Below are 19,541 nucleotides of genomic sequence, written 5' to 3' on the forward strand. Positions count from 1 at the left end.
GGTTGCTGGGGAGGAGGGAAGACAGCAGGCTGGCGTAGGCAGAGAAGACTGTCCCCAGAGCCCTGCCATAGGAACCACCCTGGGTTTGTGACCTCACAGGAGGGGTGGAGGTGACTGTTCTCTGCGGGGCTTAGGTCCCTCCCGAGGCCAGAGCCTTCCCCCAGGGCAGGGGCAAACGGCCCCTCCAGGAGGGAGCCGGAAGATTAGGCAGCTCCATGTAGGTCCACGTTTAGGTGAAGAGAACCCACCATGAGGAAGGGCAAAAGGAAGAAGCAGGAATCCAGACGCCATGGTTCCACCTCCCAGCGCACCAGCTCCGAGTCCACCCCGCAGCAGCCCAGCCCCGCATCTACTCCGCAACAGCCCAGCCCCAGATCCAGCCCGCAGGAGCCCAGCCCGGCCTCCACCCCTCAGCAGCCCAGCCCCGCCTTGACCCCCCAGCCGCCCAGCCCCGCCTCCACCCCTCAGCAGCCCAGTCCCGCCTCCACCCCACAGCAGCCCAGCCCCGCCTCCACCCCGCAGCAGGCCAGCCCCAGATCTACCCCCCAAGCCAGCTCCGTAAGCACCCCCCGACAGTCTGCGCCCCAGGCTCTCCCAGCTCCTGAAACCAACTCCTCCACCCGGGGCCTGTTACCTCAGGACACTAACACGAAAGCATCCTCTCGATCCAGGAAAACAGGTGGGCAGGCTTCTAACTCAAGAACATCTAGCTTTCCTGCTGGTGGAGTCCTAGGGTCCCCGGGAGGCGGGTTCATTTCGGGTAATGGTGCATGGTTGACCTGTATTCTGGAAAGTGCTGGTGAAATGTGAGGGTTTGGGGTTTTATTGTTACCTAGGATTTCAGGATTCCTGGATTTTGCCAGTCCTCACCACCCTGGGTCTCAGTGAAGGCAGCCACACATACACATCGATCAACATTGTGCTTGGCTCGGTGGTGATACTATCTTATTAGGAGTCAGAAGTGCCGTGCGGCTGCTCAAAAATAAAAACCAAGGATGTGTTAATAGAAGTATATGGTTTAGGACAAGGGAGGTGGTCATTCATACTCTTGTGTGCTGTGAAAGATGCCTAGCAATCTAGTCCAAAGAAGATAATGGGGTTTGAGGGGTTGGGAAAGCAAGAACCATGTGATGTATGAGATTTGGTTGAAGGAATTGGAGGAAATCTGTCTGTCAAGTAAAAGATGTGAGTAGACTTGTTCTTTGTTGGCCTCAGAGGTCTGACTCAGGGTTGCCAGATAAAATACAGGATGCCCAGTTAAATTTGAATTTCAGATAAACAAGTAATTTTCTAGTCCCAGATATTGCATGGGCATTCTGTATTTTTATCTGCTAAATCTGGCAGCCTTACCCATGGAAGATACTAGAGACAGGCAGATTTCTGCTCAACACGAAGACATTTACAACAATTAGTTCTGTCTGAAAATGGAATGGCTGTCTAGGAAAAGTGGCCCTCTGTCTTCTTGGGTAGCTAGAATCTGACTGAGCATTGGATTGCGTAGGGGGAATTAAGTGGAGTTGGGGAGACAGGCTGGTTAATATTACTACTTCTAATAATAATAATAATGGTAGTAACGAACTAACAATTACCCGCAAGCATTTACCATGTACCTAGCATTCAGCTCAGCTGTCAGTGTGAATCTTCCCATTTAACAGTCCTATAAAGGAGGTATTATCATCACATTCTCCCTTTCATAGATGGGGAAACTGAGGCTCAAAGAAATCAAACAACACATTCTCAAGCAGGCACTGGTAACACCAAGAGGGGGACCTCCGTCGATTCTGACTCTATAATCTTCACTCTTAACTGCAGCATTGACCTTCTGATCCCAAGAGTCCCAAGTTTCCCCAGGAGGAGGAACACCCTTCTCTGAGCTTTTTTTGGCCTCACCATCAGCCAGTGCCAGGGACTTTATGGTCCCAAATAGGCCACACACACTCTCTGGGTCACAGCTTATTCCTCAGGGATGGTGTGGATATAAATTGCAAGTGAGGTGTGAGTGAGAGAGCTAGCCCCAAGCGATTGCGTGGACAATGGTATTTCGGTGGCTAAGAACCAACCCATTCTTAACATGTAGAAATGGTTTTGAGTGTTACATATTGCATATATTGTGATCATCAACCACTGGTGGAAACATTTCTGGATTATGGCCTTCAGAACTGATATCTGTAGAAAGCAAAATGTTCCATCCCCACATCTTTTGAGGAATGCGTGTGGCTCACCCCTGGGGAGGAATTCTGCTTATTGAGAAGGCCACGCAGGTGACAGGGATGGCCTGCCCATGGTTACAGTGGACACCCTGCACTTTTCTGCCAGGGGAATTTTATTCAAGCCAGAGTGCAAAAAAGGGTGGATGATAAGGGATGAGGGCCTGTACATAAGGGCGCCATTTTCTGAAATCCAAATCTTTTTTTTTTTTTTTAAGGATGTTATTTATTTATTTATTCATTTATTTGAGGTGGGGAGGCCAGAGGGAGAGGAAGAGGGAGAATCTCAAGCAGATTCCGAGTCAAGCACAGAGCCCAACATGGGGCCCGATTCCACAACCCTGAGATCATGACTTGAGCCGAAATCAAGTCAGACGTTCAACCAACTGAGCCACCCAGGTGCCCCTAAAATCTAAATGGAACCCACATCCATGGCTGGAGGGAACACAGAATGGTGCAGCTGCTGTTGAAAACAATCTGGCAGTTCCTCAAACGGTCAAATGTGAAGTTACTGTATGACCAAGCAATTCCACTCCTGGAGACACACCCCAGAGAATTAAAAATAGAACATCCATACAAAAACGTGCACATGAATGTTCACAGCGACATTAATTAATGGTAGCCAAGAAGTGGGACAAATTCAATATCAACAATCTGATGAATGGATAAACAGCATGTGGTGCGTCCATACAATGAAATCCTATTTGGCACCACTGACACGTGCTACAACATGGATGAGCCTGAGACACATTGGGCTAAGTGAAAGAAGCTAGCCCTCCAAAACCCACATATTGTACACGATTCCATTTTTGAAATGTGCAGAATAGGTAAATCCATTGATCGGAACTGGGGGGAGGTGGGAAAAGGCAGTGACCGCAAATGGCCATGGGGTTTCCTTGGAGCGCAAGATGAAAATGTTCTGGAATTAGGCAGTAATGATGGATTTACACCTTTGTTAATATACCAAAAACCACTGAACACTTTAAAGAATAAATATTACAACACAGAAATTAAATGTCTGTTAAAAAAAATTAACAAAGAAAAAAGATAAGTCTTGCCTTTTAGAATCCCTTCCTTCTCCATTCCAGGAAAATAACTGTGGTAGGCAGGTCTAAGGAGGAAGTGTGTGTTGTCTGCCCCATTGATCACTGGCTTTGGGGAGCTTACGTTGGAAGAACGTGTAGCTGTGTCAAGAAGCCAAGACCCAAGCCAGGAAGAGGAGGAAAATGTCCTCAAACTGTCAGCAGACGGCGCCATATCTGAGGACTCCTGGCATCCTCAGCAGAGGACAAATGGGAGAGAAGTTTGGGAAAGTGTTTCAAGGACTGTAAATTGGAGCAGCCACTATCTTCTGGATCAGTCAATAAACTGCAGAAGAATGGACCATGTTCCAGTGGAATCTCGGAGTCACTCTCCTACCGCTGTCATTTTCTCTGAATTCCATGGATGGAGCACCAGACGAGTTAGAAGCCCTGAGCTGAAACCCACTTCTTCCAATCTCTGTGTTACAAGGCCACATCCCATCTATTCTTTGAGCCTCAGTTTCCCTGTTTATAAACTGAGAATAAAAAAATAATAGCGCCATTATTTCAAAATGGCCTGGGGAGCTCCAGGTTCTAAAACAACCAGGTTCCCCTGCTAGTCTTCCCTCCCTTGTCTCCCTAGCTCTCCCACGCCTCCTAGAGGCAGGGGTCCCTCATCTCTCTCCTTCTCTGTCCATCCAGGGGCTGTGACTCGTGCGGGCCCGCGGGCCTTCTGTTCCTGTTCCACTTGCCCCGGCAGCTCCGCTTGCTGGCGTCGTCTGGGCCTGTGTCACAGCCGCATCTTTGATGTCCTCCTTCCTCGGGTCTGGCCCACCATGCCAGGGAGAGGATCCCCAAGCCTCCTCACTTTCTACAGGTTCTGGAGCGTGTGGGGGGCTGGACCCTCAGGGCACTCGGGTCCCAGGGCCTGGCTCTGTCCTGGACCCTATTAGCTGCCATGTTGTAACTCCTTCTTGAGAATCCCAGACGGAAGGGAAGCCTCTCCAGGGTGGCCACTTCCTGGGGTTTGGCACCCTGTCCTTTCTGACCAGACCCACGCCCAGGGGTCCCCCACCTGCACAAAGAGGGGCCAGTTTTCTTCCTTACCGGAAATGACTTCTTTAGGAGGCTCGTGGTTCTTTTCTCCATAGTCCCCCTTCTTCCTCAGAGCACACTCCCTCGCAGCCCTTAGAAAAGTCTCTCTCACTCAGAGCACTGTGATTCAGTGCTCTGTTGGGCCACCGGCCTCCTTCTGTGGCCCACACCATATCAGAGAGCTTCAGGTTTTTGACCTGCTTATGAATTTCCCCCAGAATTCAGTGATAAATACTGATTGGAACTCACATGGCCGGTTGGTAAGAGCAAGACCTCCACCCCATTCAGAGGGTTTCATGTTTCACACTATTTCTGACAGTCTCCACAGGGGACATGCCCCCAGGCTCCCACAGCATCTTCTGAGGTACCTGCCCTTCCTTTCCTCTCCCACGAAGCCATCAGGAGAAAGCCACCTGGTGGCTGCTGCTTCCACTCTTGGGAAGACCCCTGTACAGAAAACGGAACTAAAAATGTCAGTCCACTTTCCCAGTAGCGCAAGGCTATGTGCCTCCCTCTGTCCCCAGCACTGGGCCCCAGAGTAGCTATACCTATACTCAAAGGTCTCACCAATGTCCATGAATAGACTTCCTGCTTGGGGATCTCAGACCCCTACTCCAGGAGCAGAACCGATGCCTCACTCTCTTCCTGCTCCCTCCCCCACCAAATCCACTCTCCTGTCCATCCCTGAAAATCATCACCTCTCGGACATGAGAGAGGCAAACAGGTAGCCCAGTGTGTTGAGAGAACATGTGTAGAGCTAAAAATACTCTACAGTCCGGTAAGTCCCATCAAGGAACGACCTGCCCGCCGCTCACCTCTACTGATTTTTCTCTCACACACCTAGTATTTCTGTCCATCTGTCCATCTGTCGAGCCATGCCATGGATTTCATGTCGCTTTAAAACCAACAAGTGGGAACCCCTCCTGGGCATAGAAGACTAGATACTGTGAGGAAAACCAGAACAGGGAACTTGACCCTTTAAAAATCGTGCAGTCTATGTGGCAAGGTGAGACGTGTACATTCAGAAAACTAAGATGGGAGCCCAGAAGTGAGCCTTGCTTCTTAGAAGTTCAGAGAGCTTCAGAAAAAAGGGGAGCTCCCTCCAAAGTTGGGGTCCACAGAGACTTTATAGTGTCAATGGTATCTATCTGCGCTGAGTCTAGAAGGGTCTTGGGATCTTCCCCTGGCTTACTGTGAAAAGGTGGAGGGAAAGGTGAAAGCAAGGTGGTTCCCCATTAGGGGAAGGAGAGGGAGGGGCAGAGACGCTGCCTGGCCCGGGTGAGACCTCTAGTCTCAATTCCACCCAAATCACACCATCAGCTTCCATATTCTTTACATTTCTCAGTGGAGCCGAATGTTGGATCTTGGTTTTAAATACACATTCACATCAAATAAGATTCCCTACTTCAGCAGGATTGTTGTCCAAATGGATATCGCCTTTTGGGAAAGCCTTCCTCACAGTCACTGGCACGATGGTCCATCTTCCTTGCCTCTGTGGTGGGCACCCCATGGGGCTTCCTGAGATGATTCTTCTCCAAAATGGAGCCCCATGATAGAACCTACTTCACGGGGTTGTTGTGAGGCTGGAGGAAGACACTGGGTGTGAGATGTTTAGCTCGGGCCTGCACACCACAGCCTTCCCTGCCTTCATGTCCTGCTTCCTGAGTGTCCCCAGGAGCTGGCATCCCAGGCTTGCCCATCCTTGGAGGTGGGGGTCCTGTGGCAGGGAGTCACCGGACAGAGGTGGACAGAGCTGTTTTCCTTTGGGAGGAGCATCAGTAGTGGGGAGATGGGCATTTCTGAACTGCTGAGGGGATCCTACAGTTTCTGCCTCCCCTGTCTCTGGACAGGCACTAGAGTCCAGATTCTCCCAACCTGTGGGCTTTCTACTTTGCTCTACAGAAAACCTACAAGGAAACACTCCACTCATCGTAATTCGCGTGCTCCAAGCTCTCGGGACTGCTGCTGTGGTTCTGGGGGCCCTAGGAGCTGCCTATTACACCACTGAATCCTTGTGAGCAACCCCCCAGGCCCACGGTCCGGCAGGTATGTGTACCCCCTTTGTGCCTCCGTCCTCTTGCACAGGTAACGCTCAAGCCCACTGGGTCACCGTGCCTGCAGTGCAGGGCTGAGGGAGTGTCTGTCCCTTCTGGGAATAAATGAGGAATAATTTATGGGTGGACCAAGCCTCCAGCCTCTCAGGGAAAGCTTAAGAACTGAGTGACTTCCTGGCCTCAGGGTCATCTGACATGGCTCTCTCAAGCAGCCCTGATACTCTTGGAAAATGCTAGACCCATTATTGGGATTGTCAAATCAGAGTTCCCACAACATTCACTGGGGGGTGGGGGTTCCCTAGTCACAGATCCCAGGCAGGAAGAAGCCGGAGAAGTTGGACAGAGGTTGGACAGAGGTTCCCATCTCTCTTTGGGACTTCCCTTGGAACTTTCTCTCTGCGGAGAGAACTTTCCCTTCTGAAGTGCTACTTATCTTTCATGACCTGGCCCCATTTCTTCCATAAGCTCTTCCCCCACACAGTTCCAGTGATCTCCCCATCTTTTTAACACTGTTTTCTCCAGCCTTTTCTACCCTGTACTGTGGGTGATTTCTTGGTACCTATGTGTCCTGTTTCTCCAACTACATTGCACAGTCCTTGAGGGCAGAGAGCATGCCTTACATGGTATCTCCGGGCCTCCCCTGTCTTGGGCCAGGCTCCCAGGGGCAGAGCCTGAGACAGGGATTTGGTGCATAGGATTTATGAGGGAAAATAGGAGTGAAGGAGATGAGAGAGGACAGAGGAAGTAGTAGGACAAGGAGGAGGTCTCGGCTGGAGTCCAGCCTCAGCCTGATCCCAGGGGAGCTCTGGCATGTGAATTAACCACAGAGCTGGTCTCACCTTGGAGCAAGAAGCTTGGCCTTCTGTGCTCCTCCATCATTGAGTAATTGGCAGTAGGAGTGAGGATGGGGAGTGTATGTCTTTGGGGAAAAGCAGATCTCATTTGCCCTCTTGAGAGAAAGTTCCTGGGGAAGGAGGCAGCTCTGAGTAATTAGCAGCCAACATTCACAGTTAGCAGGAGCTGGGGAATGGATGCACCTGCCCAGGAAGAGGATCTAGGTGGGCACCAAGAGCACCCATGGTTGTTGCCATTGTCAAATCCACTGGCAGTGAATGCCTAATATTGGGGGGTAATGGTAATGGCAGCTGTTCAACCCATCCCCAGACTCCACCAGCCATAGGAATGGACGAGGAATGGCCACAATAGGGCATGTGGTGGGAACAGATGCTCAAAGCATCTCAGAAGCCCAACCCAAAAAGGAAGCTCACCATCCACTCAGGGGCTCTGCTGCCTGATCAAGGGACTTTCATGGAAGAATAAAAGCACCTTAAGCTTCATGAAATAGCAGAGTAGCTGAGGGCTTCAGTTTCCCGGTCTATAAACCAGGAAGGTCATGGGACCTCTGTCCTGAGATTGTTGGAGTCAGACATAGGGTGCTCAGAGGACAGGGCTGGCCAGCTGGCCGGTCTCGTGACTATGACCATCGTGGGAGTGGTCAGAAAGGTGCAGGCTTCGGAGACGGGGCCCGGTAACTGGGTCTTCGGAGATGCCTCGCTTAACTTCTGTAAGAGGCATGTCCTTGCTAAAGAAGGAGGAATAATAACTACCTCCAGGGGCAGCGGTTTTGAGGATTTAATGAGGGGATGTTCAGACTCACCAGGCCGGGTCACAGGTGGTGATGAGCAGTTTGAAGAATGGCCCTGAGCGAAAGCGTTGTGTTCTAAAGGCTCCTTACAACCGGGGCCACGGTGTCCCCTTGGGTTCTGCCACTGGTGTCAGGCAAGCCTGAGATTGGATTCCCCTCCCACATCCAGGATCTCTGGGGCCTGGAGCAAGTTTTCCTTAACTCCTGCCATCATCATCTTGTTAAATGGGGGTAATAACTGTACCCCTCTCATTGGGTTGTTGAGGGAGTAGGTGAAAAACACGCATGTCAAACACTCAGCAGAGGGCCTCGCCCAGCTGAGGCCCTCCACACAGCCGCTGCTCCATCTGCGTCATCAACACCGCCTCCTAACTCAGTGTTCCCCAAACTCGGCCAACTTTGACACCTGCAATAGCCTTACTCTTTTTAAAATTAGCTTTCTTTTGAACTTACATGCATTTATTTTCAAGGCAAATTTAAGTGTGGCCATAAATGGAAAACCCTATTGCTTGCCATAAAAAGACTCACAGGAGATATGGATCCCAAATGTCATGGACTTCTAGCAGAGGAGGGTGCCCAAGAAAAGCTCAGCTTTCAAGGCATTGTCCTGTGTGTTCCAAGGACACGCGCTGGACCCTAAGATCGGCAGCTGCACGCCAGGACGCTGTCTTTGCTTTAACCAGGGTTGAAAGATGAGTGGCAGAGAGCCTGGTGACTTAATGTGGTGTTGGGGGCCCTGCATGGAGGGGCTCAGGGAGGGGAGGAGGGAGATGTTTATAGACAGCAAGGAGGATGAGTAAAGGGGATGGGGAAGGGGAAAAACGGGAGGAGGGGAGTAGAGTGGAACCCCGTCCAGGGCCTGGAGTAGGTCACGTACCTGCCACTGAGAGTGAATCTGTGGCAAAGCCAACAAGATTCCCCAGAGACTGAGGCTGTGAGTGTGTTGGAGGTGAGGGTTCAAGTGGCCTGTGGGGTTCTATATTGCTGACCTCATTTAACAAACTGACCAATGCATGCTGTGCCTGAACTTGGCACCGCTCACCTCTTTCTTCTGCTCTGAAGGGTGACTCCTTATGTCTTCTTAGGGTGGGCCCCTTGCCTGGAGGCAGGCCTGGGGACCCGCCTTCTCCAGGCCAGATAAAACTAGTCCAACAACAGAACTCATACCTGACAGGCTGGTCCTCCCAGGGATAGACTTCTTTTCTCCAGCCATAGCTGTCCCCTGACCACTCCAGTGTCCCTTGAGGGAGAGACAGGCTCCTGCCGCCTGAGACAGGCTCCTTCCCAGGCCCTGTAGCCCATGCCTCGCAATTCTGATGAGGTGGCCTTTCCCCCACGTGACCCACTGCTTTGGTCAAACTTTGGTTCCAGCACTGGGATGGTGTGCTCATTGGCTTTGGGACCCTTGAAATGTGCTTTAACTGACCTCATCAGCAAGACCTGGCTTCTTCCAGACTTGCTTCTGCCAGAGCCCGCACTCCAGTGTCCTATCCCATCATTCAGTGGACACTAGGAGTAAGAGGTCTAATTATGGTGCCACCAGCAGGGGTCAGGAGAGGACTTTCTAAAAGCCTAGAAGTTGCAGTGACAATTCCTGGACACTAGTCAAACATAGTGTCTCCCACGCCAACACCCTGGGGTTCCCCGCAGGAGCCCCTGTAAATAGGCAAGTGGGTCAGCACAGCTGTCGCGTGTCAGTACTGACCATGTGCCCGGCACCACACTGGGGACTGTGAGACACGATGACCACAGAGGGAAATGGTTGGCCACACCCACCCACAGGCCAAGGCAAGGGCTTCGGGCTTGGAAGTCCAGTAAAGTCTGTGGATCTAGACTGGCCAAGGCTCCCAGGCAAAGAGGGTAGGGGATAGTAATTCCCATGGAGACAAATGCTTATCTGACACCCAAGCTAGACGGCAGAGTCCAAATGACAAGAGAGCATGTTCATTGGTTAAATAATGCATTCATTCATTAATATTTCTTGGGTCCCTCCCACTGTGCTATAGGAGTAAACCAAGACAGACAAAAGATCCATCCCCCCGGCCAGGGAGCCCGCATTCCAGTGGCCACAGACAGACAATTGACCCGTTTAATGAATAAACAAGATCACTTGATTTGGTGGCAAGTGTTATCAAGGAAATAAAGATATAAAGTAGATCTGATAAAGAGCAGAGAAGGGCGGGTGAGCAGGCGGGTATGTTGCTTGCAATAGGCTGGTCTGTGAAGGCCTCTCTGAGCTGAGACGTATAGGGCAGAATGAGACAGACAGTGCAAATCTGGGGGAAGAGGGTGCTTACAGACAGAAGAGCAGATCCAACAATTAGGCAGGAAGGAACTTAACATGTTTCAGGACAGAGAAGAGACCAATATGGCTAGAGCTCTGGTGGTCAGGATGCTATCACAGGGGAGACCAAGGTCATGTACAGCCTTGAAGATTTCATGTTCTAGATGTCTCTCAAGCTGTTGGTTTTTCATTTCAAAGATTTCAAAACAATCGCAGTGCCTGTTGGATAGAGGATGGGGAAGGGGGAGGAGGACCAGGTGGGAATCATCTGCACTGGGCTGGACAAGCAAAGATGGAGCTTGGATCAAGGGGATGGCTGCAGAGGGGAAGTGACCAGGGACATTATGGAGCCAGAACCAGTAAGTCTTGCTGATAGGTTGGATGAAGCGATGAGTGAAAGGGAAGCCTCAAGGATGACTCCTTGGGGTGCCACTGCCAGAGGCAAAAGGCGCAGAAGAGGATGGAAATCGAGAGATCTGTTCTATTCTGTTGTTACTATTGAGGCGTTGGACTACCAAAGAGACATGTCACGGAAGCAGGTGGACATATGGAAGTCACTGGAAAAGCCAGGTCTTAGCTCCAAGCGTGGGAGTGATTCATAAGAGTTGAGATTTACAGCCACAGGCAGTGGCTAAGATGACTCAGGGAGAAGACCTAAATAGAGCCGAAAGCCAGGAACTGAGGCCAGGAAGATGCCATTTAAAAGTCTGGTAGTGAAGGAAGGTGTCAATGGAGAAGACACCTGCCGTGGGCTTGCTCTGGGTCTAGGCAAGCATGCAGGGTCTCAGTAAGTTCTCAGAGATAGGGAAGAGCAGGTAGGTTTCAGGTCAACAAGTGGTATCCACAGGTAGGAAAAGGCAGCAAAGAGACAATCTCAGCAGAAGGCGCTGGTGAGCAGGGCTGAGACCTGATTGTGAGAACCCTGCTACTACATTTCTGTTTGTTCTTCTGTGCCTCACAGAGTGCGGACAGACAGACATGTGCTTCCCTATCCTGTGGCCGGGACCCACCCTCATCTGTAAAGTGAACAGAGGGGGGGGCCCTGCACCCACACCCAGGTTCACAGCCTCTTCCCCTCCTGGGATAGATGGGCTGACCCAGGTGCTTCCTGGACTCGCCCTTCCTACTTCCTACACATCCTGCATTTTCGACCATTGCCCTCAATGCTGATCTTCCTGATCAAAAAGTTTTCACTGCCCCGTGAGAAGAATGCCTTCACTTGTGGGCAGAATGAAAAATACCTACCTCTAATGAGTAAGGTGCTTGGTAAACAGGAAAGTGCTGCCCTCGGACTTCTCTCCCCTTAATTCAGCTATAAAACTGAAAGTGCAAATTGGTCGGTTTCCAAATGCCACGAGGCATTTTAAGACTTGATTTGATAAGTGGAATGTGGCTTAGATTTTTTGGTGCTACAAATTTCAAGAAAACCTAATTCAAAATGGCAACAGGGAGATTATCTCAGGGAACACTTGGGAAGCAGCACATGGATGGTTAACTCAACAGGGTCAGCAGGGACCTGGGGACTAATCTGGCTTTCAGCTCTGACACCCCTCAGCAAAGGAGGGGCTCGTTCCCCTTCACGGGCAGATATCTGGAAGAGCTCCCAGAATTCCATCCTCATACCTGACCCTCAGAAGTCAGGGAAAAGGCCACCTCCTCCTTATGTCTCTTCTTGAGTTAAGTTTTTCCCAGAAGCCCCTGACCCTGGTATACCTTCCCCCTAATTGGGGTGACATACCCCTGAATTGGGTCTCATGTCTTCTTCAACAAATTAATGGCAGAGGGGAGTTAAATTACCCTGAATGCATTAGACCAATCCAGAGCTCCCCCTATATTCTACCCCAACTCTGGGGCTGAGGTTGCTTCCCTTTACTGCACAAAGTAGTAGAGCAAACTAGGTGGGAACCCTGCCAGCAGCACTGACAAGAGGCAGGAGTGCTTTTAGAAGGTGACAGATGAACTCCAATGTCCAGACCTTTTGGCTTGGACAAGTGCTTGAACCCCAGAAAGCATCATGAGGGTTTGTGAAAGTCAGCGTGTGCCTGGGGAGGTGCACTGGGACATCCTGAGTTCCAAAGGCTCAGCAATTAGACCTGGTAGAAAGGAAATAGTTTAGTGTCCTCCTCAGTCCAGAGCCTAAAGAACCATCTAATGGCAGTGGCAAAACCCCCTCTTTGGTAAAAGGTGTTTCTAGAACCTTCTTTCTTAAAGCTTGGTAAGCCTCTCTCTTAGCATCCCACTGGAAATGAGGAGGCACCGAAAGGAAGGGGCTGTTTCCCCTCTCCTTTCGGGCACCGAGCACAGTAAAATTCACTGCCATGGCCCAGTTTTGCGGGAGGGAGGCTCCACCGCAGCTGCTAGGGGCCCTGGGGGTGGGGAGAGAATAGAAGACGCTAATGTTGACTGAGCCAAGTGTGAGCCAGGCCTTTTGCATAAGCACATTACGGCCTGAAGGGGAACACCAGGCTCCAAGTGGCTGTTTGGTTGAAAAGGAGACTGGACAAGAGAATGGAAGAAATTTGAATCCTATATAATTCATTTTTCTCCAAGAAGACCTCAACGGCTGAACCCTCCTCACCCATGGGGTTGTAAAACTGGAAAGCCACCAAAATTCCAAGGTCATGGAATGTTGTCCAAGCTAACAGCTCTATCCTTATTTTTTTCTTACAGATCCAGTTTCCATCAAGGATCTCTCTTGTCACCAAAATAGAACAAAAAAAAAAAAAAGAATTCTGTTTCATTAGTGTGTTTTACCCAGAGACACAGAGTTGGACTTGGCAAATGGGTTTGGGAGATAAGTGTGGGATGACTTTGTAGAGCAACAGGCAAACGAGGGTGGAGTCCTCCTGTTCCTGTTGAGGACCACAGACCTGAGGGGGGCAACTTTCTCTGCCCATACTCACAGAACAAACTGCATCTGATTTTCCCCACTCTAAAAGCAAGAATTATACAACTCGATTCAGTACCTAACATAACCAGTCAACTGCACTTCTGTCCAGTGGTAATCCCGGTTAGTGGGAACAGGAGGGATGCCCTGGCCCCTTTCCAGGCCTGCACCTTGGGGAACAGAGGCTCCATGCCTGGGAACACTTTGTCTCTAAGAAATGATTTCATTTGGTTTCACCTGTGATGGGAGAGGCGCAGGGACAGGGCACAGAGCGACTTGAAACCTTGGGGTCTGTCCCGCAACTTCGCTGCCCCCCTCCAGAGTCTGGGGGTCCTTGAGCGGCTGAGGCAGAGTGAGATGACAGTCAATTCAGAGCAGTGGCCACTGGGAACAACTGAAGCTTAGATCTGCTGGGGTAGCCTGGGTATGGGGGTGCCATGGTTGAGGAGGGGAGACAGACCATAAACCTTAGAGTAATCCTGGCAGAGGCAAGAAAGCTGGATGTTTATACACCCAACCCATTGGTCCTCAGTTAAGGGGTGTTGGAAGGGAGGTGGTTAATTCCCCTGGGACTTTTGTTCACTCCAGAAATGATGCCCTGGGCAAAGAAATGTAGATGGCTACCACTGGAAGTCCAGAAGGCACTGAAGCCCTCAGTCATGGCCAGGGGATACCAGGTGGTGGTTAATGGGGAGGAGGACAGCTCTGAACTCAAGTGAGTGCATAGAGCCCTGATCAAGTGATCTGCAGCTCACTCCAAGAGCTGGTCAGGCTGGGAGTCAGCAGGACGGCCCCTGAGGAGGCAGGGATCTGGTCTACCGGAAATGGGGAAGGTAGGATTGGGCAAGGTGGTCCAGGCCAGTTCCCAGGAAGCCTGCACCCCACTTACCACCTCCCAATCCCAGGATTTCCTTTCCTAAGGAGGTACCAGTATACCGGTGGGGAGAGAGTACAAGAACTGAAAAGCACCTCCCCTGGGAAGCAGCCTACCCAGGAAGAATACAGATGTCCCGGGTGGGGCAAGGTCATATTACCCATCTGTCCCACGGGTCAGGATGAAAGGTACCAGAAATGGGGTGGTGAGGACTGGGGCCCACGGTTGCTGCCTCTGCTCACCCTGGGTCCTCCAACTGAAGATAGTAACTCCTTTTCCTGGCCTTGGCATTGGTCCCTTTTCATAAATGTTGGACAACCTCACCCAAACTGGCCTGAACAAATGGGGACGTATTAAATCCTATAAAAATCAAGAGAGAATTCCAGCTCAGATGTGGTCTCTTCCAAGGGGCACAGGCCATGCCCCCAATCCTGTTTCTACCTGCTTTTGCACGGTAGCTTCCATCTTCTGGCAGACTCTTCCCACAAGGGAGGCCAGATGGCCACAGCAGCAACTGCGGCGGGGTGGGGGGCACTCCCCGCCCACCTCTGAAGGTCAAGTCTGGCAGGAAGGTGGTCTGCTTCCCAGCAGCAAAGAGTCTGATCATCCTCTCACTGGGCCCTGCGTCCCTCCTGGAACCCACGTTCTTCCCATGTTCTACCCCTGCTCTGAGTGGCCAGGCTAGAACCACCTTTGGAACTGAGGGCCAACTCCATGGAGCAACTGAGGACAGCAGGGAAGAGGCCATACAGTAATTTTGGTAACCTGTTACCAAAAGAAGTAGGAACAGACGCCAAACACCTAAAAACCATAGATATACATTCCAGTTGGATTTGGGCCTACAGTCAGAGCCCTGGTGCTCCATCCACACCTGTCTCCTTTCCCTTTGCCCCCTTCTCCCCAATTGACCAGAATGAATGCCTGAGTAGCTAGGAGCCAAGAATTCATCATTGCCTTGAGCCACAGGCCCCTGGTGTTCGGATTCCTCAGGGCAGTGGTGACCTGGACAGTCCGACCCTCCCACCTCTGGGAAACGTGACTGGTTATCACGGTCACTGGGGGTTGCTATGAACTGTCAATGATGAAGGCTGAGAATGCAAAGCACAGGACAGTCCCACACGACAAAGCATTGTCCCACCCAAAATGCCAATAGTATTTTCATTGGCCATCAGTGCCACTGGGGCTCAACCTATCCTGCCCTTGCACGCGGCCCCGTAGTACTTGTCATGGGCCGTGGGCATCACTCTTGAAGAGTGGAAACCATGTGTGATAAATGGTCACGTGCTGAGCATTGCCCATTACTCCTCATCCAGCCGTTCTATTGGCATGTCTACCTCCTTCCTCTGTGGTTAGGTCCTGGAGGCAGACCCCCAGGTGTTTTTCCTCTCTTGAATCCACCTGACACATCAGAGTAGAATGAATAAGGCTGCCCTGACTGAGGCCATTTTTTGATAAGCTGATATTTGGGTTAGACCACTGTATTCAGAGTGGTCTATAAATGTGATCATTGGATTGAAATATTTTCATTACCACCAACAAGCAACAGCCCAACAGGGGCTTTGGAGAAGGAAATTTTGTGCTAGAAAGAAGCGCAACCAAGTATTTCTGAACACAGTGTACTAACTAAGGCTAGTATGGCTGGGAGTTTGGGGTCAGCCTGGTCAAGGCTAGGCCTGTGGGTCTAGCATCTTCCCCAGGTTGGACTCAGACCTTGGCTCTGAAGGTTTCTAGACCATAGACCGGCTGTTAATGAGAAAGTCATCTGTCCCACTGGAGCAGTCCTTCTAAGAGTGGAAGACCATGAAGCCTGGTGGGTTACAGGTAGAATGAGTAACCAGGATCCAGGAAACTAAACTGGTAAATCCAATCGTAAAACTGAGATGGAACACCTAAGGGCAGCCTCTTCTGTCTCCCCTGGGGTTCCAGGCTCAGTGCCATGTTTGGCAGGGCAGTAAATCAGGCCTGGAATGGCTGCAAGTTCTGGCTTCACTGGGAGACTCTGGAAGACCTTCTCTCCCCAGGCACCTCCTTCTCAGCGTGTGCAAGGACGGCATCTACCTTAATAATAGACAGATGCTATATTCTTATCTCATTTCACACAGCCAGTCCCAGAGACTCGGAGCAGGAATTTGAACTGGTGAAGTGCCCTCAGGGTACTTCATGATACATTGCTGGCCAAAGCCAGGAACCGAGAAATGAGCTGGCAAAAGGACTGGGGCTGAGAGGTCATGAGTCACCTCCTTGCTGAGAATGTAGGTTTGTTGGCTGCCAAGGAGGGAAGTATCCAAAGAAGAGGGCCAGTTGGTCTCAGCTGTGGGACTGAAGCAAGGGATCCAGGTTCAGACTCTTCTTGGAGGGTGAGAGCTAATGAGTTCTATTCAAGTCTGGGGTGACCGATCCCAGTTAAGAAGTTCATAAAACAGATGAACGAGAAAGTCTGCTTGTCTTCCATTAGGCTCAGGATGAAAGGTCTGTGGTTTAGCCTCTTCAGGTTTAGCCTCCTGAAGAGGCTAAACCCCTGGGATTTTTGTTCTCCTTTATACTTTTCTCCTCCTTCCACATTCCACTCGTTCTGCCTTTCTCTTGGCTGGCTACCTCCAGTGGTAAAGGTTGAACTGCTTGTACACATTCTGGGAAAGCTGATTATACCTGACACGGCTCTTTGGACAACAAGCAGTCTGTGCGGAATGGCACTGGGGTTGAGTTTCACCGGCTGGTGCCTGATTCTGCAGGTGGGGTAGGAGATGCTTTTCATGAGCTAATGAAGTATCTTCAAGGAGGTCCTGTGAGCAGAAGAATCCCACAGATAGAGAGTTGCTCAAAAAGCCCAGCAGGTCCCTGGGTGAGGCCCTGGAGTCAGACAGAGCTGACTAGAAGAAGTGGGACAGGGGATCCTTTCGGGTCTACTTGGCACTTTTGCTGATTTGTGCTTCATGCATATTTGGGGATGTTGTTTCTCTGTAGGAACAAGCAAAAGAAAAGTCTTTTCATTCTGGTGGGATTAAGAATTGATTTGTCCATCTCCCTTCATCTTACTCACTTAGCAAAACCAGGTACCCTGGTTCAATCCAGTTCTCTGTCTCTGTATATGTCCAGTGGAACTTGGGTAAACACAACCATGCTGCTGGAATTACTCTAAATTCATGACCTTGAACTCTAAGTAGAGCTGGCAGGATTGAATCACCTCACATTTCCCTGATACTCTTCTCTGTTGTCTAACCACAGCACCAAGTCTCCCCATCTACCAGCCCCCCTCTAGTCAATATCTGTGTCCCCTTCACCCAAGACAACCAGTGGTTTGATTTCTGTCAGCATAGACACATAGATGCGGAGTTTTGCCTTCTCTGGAAACTCATGTAAGTAGAATCAGCCAGCATTCACTCTTGCAGCTGGCTTCTTTTGCACAACCATTTTTTAAAAAGATTTTATTTACTTATTTGACAGAGAGGGCACAAGTTGGGGGAAGGGCAAAGGGAAAGGAAGAGGGAAAACAGACTCCCTGCTGAGCAGACAGCCCCATGTGGGGCTCCATCCCAGGACCCCTGGGATCATGACCTGAGCCAAAGGCAGCCGTTTAATCCACTGAGCCACCCAGGAGCCCCTCAACAATGTTTTAAACCTGATTCATTCTCTCATCTCTATCAATAATTGATTCCTTTTTTTTTTTCTGAGTATTTCCATGTGTGACCATGCCACAATGGGTTCATCTACTTGCCTATAATGGACATTCAGGTTGTTTACCATTTAGAATTTTAAAATAAAGTTGCCATGAATATGTTTGTACGATTCTTTGGGTAGACTAAAGTTTTCATTTCTCTTCGGTAAGTACTTAGGAAGGGCATTTCTTGGTGCGAAGGTAAGCAAGTGTTTTAACCTGACGAGGAACTGCCATACTTCCAAAGTGGTTCCCCCATCTGACCTTCCTGTACTAGACTGTGAGGATTCTGGGTGCACCATATAATCTGACCATTTAGAGAAGCAAATCTATCATGTCGCTCCTCTGTAAAATACTCTCTAATGACTTAATGACAGGATGTTTAATTATAATAAGGAACAATTACAAATTTTAAGGTGTGAAAATGACTTGGTGTTCAGCTCAAAAGAAGTCCTCATCAGAGATATACACAGAAATACTTACCCAGGATGAAACACTATGATGTCAAGGAGATGGGCAACAGGGAGCAGAGGACACAAGATGGCCACGAGGGGGTCATTGTGGAACCTGTGTAATTAGGGCATGCTGAGGCTATCACACTCTTCTCTCTACTTTTGTGTTGAAAGAAGACCAGAGCCGGATGGAAATTAAAGCAAGCAAGGCATATTTTATTCTGGAAATATTGCAATGGGGGGGAAGAGGGACCTCAGTATAGAACTGAGCTCCATTCTGAGTATAAGGACAAGTGGAGATTTATAGCCAAGGAGCCAGGTGGGGTCAGTGGACAGGAAATTACTAAGGGGAAACATGGGGGGAAAGGGGACATTCTGGCTGAACCAACTGGATAAGATTCTTGCTGAAGGCTGGCCAGGGCGAAAGATGTTAAGAGGAATGGGTGAGGAATTTGATCAGATATCAAGAGTGGTCAGATACCAAAGGTAGAGGATTCTGTAAACTGACCCAGCAGGATTCCCACTAAAACCGGACTGAGCAGGGCTAAGGTCTGGGCCAGGGGAGCCTGGCTCTAATTAGGTCAAGAAGGGAGTCTTTGCCAGTGTATTCTCGACATTTTATTTTTTGCAAAATTTTATTTATTTAGTTGAGAGAGAGAGAGAGCAGCGAGAGAGAGAGAGAGAGACCTTGAGCAGGGGTGAGGGGCAGAGGGAGAGGGACAAGCAGACTCCCCACTGAGCAAGGAGCCCCATGAGGGGCTCCATCTCAGGACCCCAAGATCATGACCTGAGCAGAAGGCAGATGCTTAACAGGCACCTAGGTGTCCCTATTCTTGACATTTTTAATTTTTAAATTTATTCTTTAAATTTTAAGTGTTTGAAAAATCCTCCAGTGGTCTGGGGACTTACAAGGCCTTTCCCTCTTCAATTGTATCTCCTGCTCTACCCCACCTACCACGGTCCAGCTGTGGGGACCTCCCTGCCAAGTCTTGCCAGTGCCAGGCACCCTCCCGCACTAGGCCTTTGTGCTGGCTGGTCCCTGTGTCTGGCACACACTTACCTGTAGCCCATGGCTGTCTCGAGCTGAAGGAACTTAAAGAACAGCAGGTGCGGGAAGGACTCCGTGATCTTTCCCTGAAGCAGGTCATAAAGACCCTCCGGTGAGAGTCGGTCTCTTTATACCTACGGGAAATGAGCATCCTTATCTCCAAGACACAGATGTCCAATCACATTTTCCTACAACTTTTCATTCTTTCTCAAACCCAGCATTGAAAGCCTCAGTTTTGGACACCTGGGTGGCTCCATTGTTAAGCGTCTGCCTTCGGCTCAGGTCATGATCCCAGGGTCCTGGGATAAAGTCCCACAT

At 50.1% G+C, this 19,541-nt stretch overlaps 1 protein-coding gene across 1 annotated transcript; it reads left to right on the forward strand.

Moving 5' to 3' along the window:
- The first annotated feature begins 249 nt into the window (after positions 1 to 249).
- Positions 250 to 13,034, forward strand: LOC111145041 (spermatogenesis associated 3). The gene is made up of 5 exons (XM_022499657.1): positions 250 to 416; positions 555 to 679; positions 3,932 to 4,106; positions 6,227 to 6,370; positions 12,978 to 13,034. Exons 1-4 carry the CDS (start codon positions 250 to 252, stop codon positions 6,330 to 6,332), a joined length of 573 nt encoding a protein of 190 aa, XP_022355365.1. The 3' UTR covers positions 6,333 to 6,370; positions 12,978 to 13,034.
- The last annotated feature ends 6,507 nt before the right edge of the window (positions 13,035 to 19,541 follow it).

Source organism: Enhydra lutris, unplaced genomic scaffold (genome assembly GCF_002288905.1).
Source record: "Enhydra lutris kenyoni isolate GAN:26980312 unplaced genomic scaffold, ASM228890v2 scaffoldscaffold1, whole genome shotgun sequence".
Classification (NCBI taxonomy): Eukaryota; Metazoa; Chordata; class Mammalia; order Carnivora; family Mustelidae; genus Enhydra; species Enhydra lutris.